The 9,041-nt window shown below is 33.2% G+C and overlaps 1 protein-coding gene across 1 annotated transcript; it reads left to right on the forward strand.

Moving 5' to 3' along the window:
* The first annotated feature begins 1,613 nt into the window (after positions 1 to 1,613).
* On the forward strand, positions 1,614 to 3,101 carry LOC112513030 (protein JINGUBANG-like). Its single transcript, XM_025119152.1, has one exon. It carries the CDS (start codon positions 1,614 to 1,616, stop codon positions 3,099 to 3,101), a length of 1,488 nt encoding a protein of 495 aa, XP_024974920.1.
* The last annotated feature ends 5,940 nt before the right edge of the window (positions 3,102 to 9,041 follow it).

The raw sequence follows: 9,041 nt of genomic DNA on the forward strand, positions 1-9,041 counted from the left end.
GTTCAATCTTCCATGCAACCAAGTAATTAGATTTGAACTTAGCATTAAATCTCAATAATACCCAATAATATGAATATCATAATTTTGTTCAAATCCAACTAGATGCCAAATTTACCAACAATAAAGAGTTTTTTTAGACAATAATTAAATTCTTAACCTTTCATCACCTCTTAACATATTTTGGACTAAAAATATAGAATATGAGCAAAATGGGTACCAAAGATACAATAAAATAAGGGTATAGAACAACAAATAACTCTAACAAAATGAGAGTTATCAATAGTCAAGGACTAGTAATAGGTGGTGCCAACAACGGGTGAATCGTCATAACAGAAATGCAATAGTCATTATTTCAATCAGTAGTCTAGCATCGAGGATTATGGACTGCAATAGCCACATGAGTAAGGGTTCACAATAGTCCGACACCCCCACACCATGTTCTTATGGTTATCTGTTCTCATATTTCAGTCATTGTTACCAGCAAAAGTTTTTCTAAAATGGTATGCTTCCATTTTATGTAAATAGTTTTCTGGAAGTGGGTGGCACCGTTGACAAGCTTTATTAAAACAAAGAAATTATTACACCTAGCAGAAAAGTGATCTCACTTTAGTCTGTAAGTGAACCATGAAAGGCCCTAAAAGTAGAATTTTTTATCTGGTTAGCAAGACTCGTTATTTAATAGGCATGTGGTCAGATTCTCATGTTCCTCTCACTACTTGAGAACTCACGGTTTCATGTTCTGTTTCACGCCTCAATATAGGTTCTTTTCACGTTTCCTCATGGTACTACTTCGCTATCGGTCACCTAGAATATGTAGCTTTAGAAGGTGGTCATTTGTTGATTCGCACAAGATTTGACGTGCCACTCGGGACAAAGTGCAAGCAAGCGATGGTTTCGGCTACTTTTCGTCATCTAGGATGCATCATTCTATTGATATACCTAACAACACGACATTTATATCGCTCCCCCACAACCTCACGTTCACACATTACCTTGTCCCCATTTTTCCCCCGGGTAATCATGATTCATAGGTATCCCGGCCAACTTACGCACATCCACTAATCCTCTGACATTCACTAACGGTCTTTAGTCATCACAAGTGATACCACCACGACTAAAATGATTTTGACAACGTTTGGATTCGAACCTAAGAAAAATGAGATTTTCACTACTTCCACAACTGTGCTCCCATTTTGCTCGCAGCTAATTGCTTTTGTTTTTTTTCCCTGTAACGATTTAGATGTTTCAGTTCATTATGGTTTTAATTAGTATAATCATTTACCGACTTGTAATTGTTTATAAAATGTTTTTCAATATAAAAATCATCAAGAATTTAAAATATCTAATATAAAAATCGTCACAAAATCATATTAAAAACACGTAAAATTCCAATATTTTTGCAAAATCTAATTATCGATGTTCTCAAACGTAATTCTAACGATCACAACACCGTTCTTTACAACGAACTATTAGTTTTCATCGATGTTTCTCGTTAATGTTTTAATTTTCCTTTTCTTTTACATAAATTCGTTCTCGAAAAAAAAAAAAGCCATAATTATGTGAAGATCGTATGATCAATTTATTTATAGCGATCTTGAAACAAATTTGAAATTATGATAAACTCATCGCGAGGATTGGATTTGTATAATGGCAATAACAATGGCGTATCAAAGCAGAAATCCGGCATGTTGTTGAAAAACGACGATCATCATCATCATCGCCGGAATCATCCAAATGACGCCGTGGAAAAGTTACATGTGCATATCAGCAACATGCCGGAATCTCATCAACCACCTCCGCCGTCCTCCTCCGATAACGAATCTCCATACGACGACGAGCCATTAATGGATTCCTATTCGAATATGATGAGCTCTACACAGACCTCGCCGGTGGCAAGTTCCCAATGGAATTTAGAAATCCCCGATCACAAGGATTTTTATTCGAATCGAACCGGATTAATGGCTTCTCTTGTTCGTCAAGAAGGAAATATATATTCGTTGGCGGCAATCGGAGATTTGTTGTACACCGGATCTGATAGCAAGAACATTCGTGTTTGGAAGAATCAAACGGAGTTTTCTGGATTCAAATCGAACAGCGGATTGGTGAAAGCGATTGTGATTGCAAACGATAAGATATTTACCGGCCACCGCGACGGGAAAATCAGGGCATGGAAGGTGTCAGATAAGAACCCTAGCGTTCATAAAAAGATCGGAACTCTACCAAATTTGACGTCGATCGTGAAAAAATCGATAAGACCGAAGAATTATACGGAGGTGAGGAACAATCACAGTGCAATTTGGATCAAACATTTCGATGTGATTTCTAGTCTTAGTTTGAGCGAAGATCATTCGATATTGTATTCAAGTTCATGGGATAAGACGGTAAAAGTTTGGAAAGTATCAGATTTCAAGTGTTTGGAATCCATTTCCGCTCATGACGACGCTGTTAACGCGGTGGTCGCCGGATTTGACGATTTGGTTTTTTCCGGTTCGGCGGATGGGACGGTTAAACTGTGGCGGAGGGAGATGCCGGGAAAAAGAACGAAGCATGCCTTTTTGGACACTTTACTGAAGCAGGAATCCGCCGTGACGTCGTTGGTGGTTAATCCGGCGGGGACGGTGGTTTACGCGGGTTTATCCGATGGGCTTTTGCATTTTTGGGAACGGGATAAGTTATTTTCCGGTGGTAGGGTTTTGAGATGTCACAAGCTGGCGGTTCTGTGCTTAGCGGCGGCGGGGAGGATGGTGTTCAGCGGTTCGGCGGACACAAATATATGTGTGTGGCGGAGAGACGACGGAGGAGAGCATATACGCATGCACGTTTTGAATGGACACACTGGTCCGGTGAAGTGTTTGGCGGTGGATGGAGATCGTCCGGGAGCGATGAACCGCCGTGAAGGTGGTGGTGGAAGGCCGTGGACGTTGTATAGTGGGAGTTTAGATAGGTCGGTGAAGATATGGCGGGTGTATACAGAAACGCCGCATATGGAGGAGCAAGAACCGCCGCCGTCGTCGCAGCCGAAGGATAGGGTCCGGCGGAACAATAACGCCGGATTTCAGAGCTTCACGGCTCAAGGGCGGTTGATTCAACGGAGAAAGTAGTCATTGAGAAGTCTTTGTCCAACTGTGCTGTCAATTTTTTGGGTTGCATCTCTGCCGTACAACTTTTTTGTTTGCATGTAATTAAGTATATATTATATATATATATATATCAAAATTTAACGTGCAACGAGTAATTCATGCACGAACACAAATCTACTCGAATGCGGTCACCCCATGCTATTCACGAACTAGATGCTCGTTATGGGATTAATACATATATATATATATATATACATATATATATATATATACATATATATATACATATATATATATACATATATATATATTATTAAACCTCAAACATGTAAGTAAAACATTCGTTTATGTCCAATTTATTTTAGTTACATTTAGACTTGTTTTCGACATTTTATCGGTTCGGGTGGAGATATTAAAAAGAGCCTTGGATAAGTACGATTTTTTATAAAACCATTTTTTCGAGTATTTCTAGACGTAAAATCAATCAATAAATAATTCTAAATTAATGTTTGCTACTGTATCATTTTTACGTAGCATCGTCAACCTGTTCCACCAACAAAAAATATATAGATTAACATAATTTAACTATTTGGAGTAACACTATGTCTAAATTAGTATTAATCACTTGGATTTTCATGTCAGATCATGTTAATGTCTATCATCACCATTTAAACTTTTATGGTTGAAATAAACTTTTTGGAAATCATCAATTAATCTTAGAATCGAAGTCCATATTAGTTATAACTTGAGGGGCTGTTTTGTTCAGGTTGTAGAATGGAAATGATACATAATAAAAATGAGGGTGACTTTTCATTCCCCCGGTTAATCTGGAATGAAAATTTGGCATTCTGAAAGAATGAACCAATTTTATTATATAAAACCAAACAATATATTTTATTATCACTTCCATTGATTACTGTTTAATACCTCTAACCAAACATCTCCTAGAACTTATTCTTGTTTTAGAGATAGGAGCGTACATAAGATTCATCCACTCAATATTAGATAATAAAAAGTCAATAATGTATAAAAAATAGTACTTATGGAATCCTAGATATAAATATAAGTCAGACTCTTCATACGGTTGGTAATTTTTTTTTAAAAAAAATAGAAGCTTTTTTAGTTAATAACAAGAAATATGTTGTATTCCAATACAAAAAATAGAATCTAAGCGAATGGAATAATCAAAAGGGTCAGTTAAGATGAATGATGGAAAATATATCAAGATTTTATAGGCAAGTAGTTTTAGACTTTGGTACTAAATAAATAACCTACAATAAATACTACTATAAAATGAAAGACCTATTGACCTTTTTACATATTTTCTTCTTCAATATAATTAATGAATACATGTTTCGGGCCCTCATTAAAATTCTTGTGACCGTGGGCGTGCCAGACCCACCCTCCCCATGGACGACCTTGATTACATTGATAAAGTTATTCTAAATATATTTATAATATAATATTTCAAAATAACATTATAAAAATTGAAGGACAACATTTTTCGTTGTATTTATTTTCTCCATCGGATCTTTATTTTTAATTTAATTATCATGAACTCTTTTGCTTGATTAATATAAATAGAAGATTAAATTATAAATCTATATATATATATATATATATATATATATTGTAACGAGTAACGGGTAACAGGTAAATGGATAACGAATAACCGTTTATCCATACACTACCCACCACAATATCGGGTAAATGGGTAATGGGCAAAAGGATAAATTTTCTTTATCCATACTTTTATTGATCAACAAGTTGAAACATAACGGATAACGGATTTACCCTTACCCATTGCCAGCCTTATTTACAGGTTTCAATTTCATTCAATCGTAAAATCATACTCAACTCTTGCAATTTTTGTTGCACTTCCTTTTTGGTTAAAAGATAGATGAAAATAATACGATTCGTGAGACTGATTTTTCTAGGCTGTTAATTACAATATAAACATAATGAAACATCATTATAAGATCAAAGTATTAATATAAAGTTGAAACAACTTAAGTACATAACATCGTTGGTCCCCTCTTCACGTATGAGTATAAGGAGAACTTAAAAATGTCAGCTAATATATTTCGGTTCTTAAATCTTCTTCTTATATTTTAAACTTCAGACATTTGATCATAATACACGTACATTTTGCATGATAAAATCCCATTTATGTCGTGGTATGTAACATCATGAAAAACAGATTTAATGCATAAATCAATGAAAAAGTATATATATATATATATATATATTAATCAGTTATCTCTTACGTTGTATGTATCATGTGGATCTCTACTAAATAGTGATAAGTTACTCGTGCTTTTTTCCAAGTGTAAGGATGATTGACTCACACACACCGAATTATAATTGCAACTAGTTTCCACTTATAACTGTTCTCAATGTTCCAAGTATATATCTCCATCTGCTCCAATAAGATATTTAATGGATATTGTGTAAAAATGTTCATGCACGTGTAGTTTGCAACATGACATATATTGTAGATGTATTACATGTACAATATATTACGTGAATTGTGTGATCCGGTCCTTCATCCATTCAGCAGATCCCCATCCCGCATTCATTAAAGCGCACCGGTTTCTAATTACTTTTGGCTTAATGCTCATCTCATGTTCATAAAAAACAAATAATGGAGACAAACTCCTCAAGACGTCGATGGGCGATGATGGTGCGATAAAGGTTTTGAATGGCGTAAGGTTAAAGAACGGTAAAAAGGATCTAGGTTTTTTACTTTAAAACTTTCCTAACATATGATCAGTAGGATTTTTTTTGTGAAAAAAAAACATTCATTACATTCAAAAAATATTAAGATACAATCATTTAAAAAAGAAAAACTTAATAAATTATTCATTAAAAAAAGTTTAACGGTTTAATCAGTTAAAATAAAATTTTACTGGCTTTTTTTTTCCAGAAAATTGATCAAAATAGCCAATGTTTTTGACCAAATTCACTTTTCAGCCATTTCTAAAACCAAATTCTCATTTTAATCGGAGTTTACATAAATAGCTTATACATTTGCATAAAGTCTATTTTAAAATAATAAAAAAAGTTATGTACGTAAATTACGCAAATTTTTTATGCAAATTATGTAATCTTTTTAATCTAAAAATCGAGTTTACATAAATGCATAAGGTATTTACATAAACTTTGACTAAAATATAATCTCGATTGATAAAAATGACTACAAATTTCTCGAACTTTTCACTTGTTACGATAGTATTTCCCACGAGATACCAACTTTTAGGAGAGACATAATTGACTGTATTGATCTCGGTAGCTACGCCACCCACATAATACAAATGCGATGCTCTAACATGTAACGCCCATATTTTTACCATGAGGAATATTACGTAATCTAAAACAGATTCTCCAAAAGCACTCCAAAAATAATGGCTAAATTAAAACTTTAGACCGTTTACAGCGGAAGATTTTAAAAGAATAAATATATAACTTAATGTCAGTCCGTCCCATACCGAGTTGCTTTACAAATTTATCTATCATAGATGATTGCACCTAAATATAGAACTTAAATGGACTAGACAAGTCTCTATGTATGCCCTTCTTTTTCTTTGTCCAACCTGAAACCTTCTGTCCCTGAGATGCATACTATAGTCAGCTTATAAAGCTCAGTAAGTTTATGGTTTGCATAAGTAAAGATCATTTCACATCATACATATCAACTTGTAAACTTTGTACCAAATAGTATGCATTTTCTGAAAAACATGCAACACTGAAAGAAAAGAGATCTCATAGATTGTCTGTAGGGTATGAGTCATTTAGTCATTGACATTCCCTGAGTTGTCCGACATGCACCTGTCTAGACACTCATTACGGGGTTGTGCCACTTGTCATGTGACTTACTTAGTCAAATGCTCATCCGCTAAAACTGATCAGAAAACTTTCATATAAAATAACATGTTATAATTATTTGAAAACAAAATAAATACATAGCAGACAACTGATCATAAAATAACATACATGTAAAATATATCATGTATGTAAACTGAAACATCATGCATATGTACACATTACCATATAAATCATATAATGCTCAAAAATAAATTTATACATAGGTATGCATCCCATTGTAAGTCTCATAAAAACTCACCTGATTGCGTATAGATTGATTACCGATAGCTCTTGACCAAATGCCTACACATTTCATACCATAACATCTAATTAACGTCTTAATTTCTCAAAAAGTCAACAAAAGTCAACTATTGTCATTCTGACCCAACCTAAATGCAAACTTTGTATCCGAGCATCTTAATATGCATCAAACAACTCTATTTGACCCATCATTATAATCCACATGGATCAAAAGTGCCAAAAGTCAACTCTTGGTCAACTTGGTCAACCCCGACTAACTTTAGTCAAACCCCAAATCTAAAACCTCGATGGCATCCCAAAAAAAATATTTTAATATCTTATAATCTCATCTCTCTAAATTAAAACGTCACAATGATTACTTTACTCAAATTACGACGCTTAAATCATCAAATATTTTACTGATTTATATAAGCATTTTCCTTAGAAAATAAATAATTAACTAATATTAATATTTAAATAAATTAATTAATTAATTAATATATTAATTAAATACTGATTCAATTTAACATATTAACTAATTTAGAAATTAAATTAATTAGTTAATATAAACTAATTAACTAAATCTGAAATTTATTAACTTGGATAAATTAACAAAATCATATAACTTGAGTACTTAAATTAAGCCTCCAAAAAGAATATGAACTTCTTTTCTTACAACAATATGTAGCCTAAAATGTAGTCCAATAAGTAATTTGCTAGCTTTGGCCCAACATTAATAAATTAAAAGAGGAAGCTAAAAAAAAGGTGGCCCAACAGACCACAACGAGCGACCAAACAGGCCGTTTGGCCTTGTTTTTTCATCATTTTCGATAATTCTTTTTTGCACAATCATTAAAAAATGATTTTCCTCAACCATAAGAACAAAAATCAATGAAAACCATCAAGTATTGAATCTCATACTCTCGTTTAAAGTTAAGGTCTTAAAACCATTCAAAAATCAATAAAAAACTCAAAATCGAATATTCAAAACTAAAATCTGAAACATAAGGCTATTAAGGTTTCATAGAGGACCTAAAAACAAAGCCAACCATATAAAGAACTCGAAATTTGGTTGAGTATTTTACCTCCAATCGCCATTAAACGGAGTTTTTTGAATTTAAACTTCAACCTCCGATTTCTCTTTTGAAACTCAATGAAACTCCGGTTTTCTTGAAGCAAAAGTGTAGAGAAAAGTGTTTGCTACATATATCTGTATTTTTTTGTCTTAATAGTTGAAAATACGAATTGATAAGAAGCTTCAAAGGAGTGGTCGTTTTCACCTTTCTGAAATTTGCAGATCTGAAATATTTACAAAATAGGTCCTTCTGGTTTGGACCTGTTAACATCTGACCCAACCCTTAACTATTATAAAAATGCATTCGGCCCCCTGGCTCTATTACTTTTGACATATTTACACATTTCACCCTTAATACGACATTTTCCTTCATTTTTAATCCGATTTTCAAATATGTTTATATTTTTTTTTCCAATAAAATAAAACTCATTTTATTTTATTTTTCTTGTTCTTTTTGCTTTCTAATTTATTTATTTACCTCATTTTAGGGTGTCATATAACATATGAGCCAAGCATGCTCACATAACATAAATTCGATATGCATAGGAATTCAATAAACTCTTAGGGTGCGTTTGGTTTGCGGGAATGTTTTTGAGGGATTTGGATTCCATAGGATTTGGATTGGATTTGAAATCCATTCCTCTGTTTGGTTTGTAGGATTTGGTTTCTAATACTTCGAATAATTTTTTTAACCTAATCTGTGTTCATGAGATTTCAACCTAATCTGTCAAAATTGAAGGATTTAACCTAATCTGTGTTCATGTATATTCAACCTAATCTGT

The sequence above is a fragment of the Cynara cardunculus genome (assembly GCF_001531365.2).
Source record: "Cynara cardunculus var. scolymus isolate 2C chromosome LG 5, CcrdV1, whole genome shotgun sequence".
Taxonomy (NCBI): domain Eukaryota; kingdom Viridiplantae; phylum Streptophyta; class Magnoliopsida; order Asterales; family Asteraceae; genus Cynara; species Cynara cardunculus.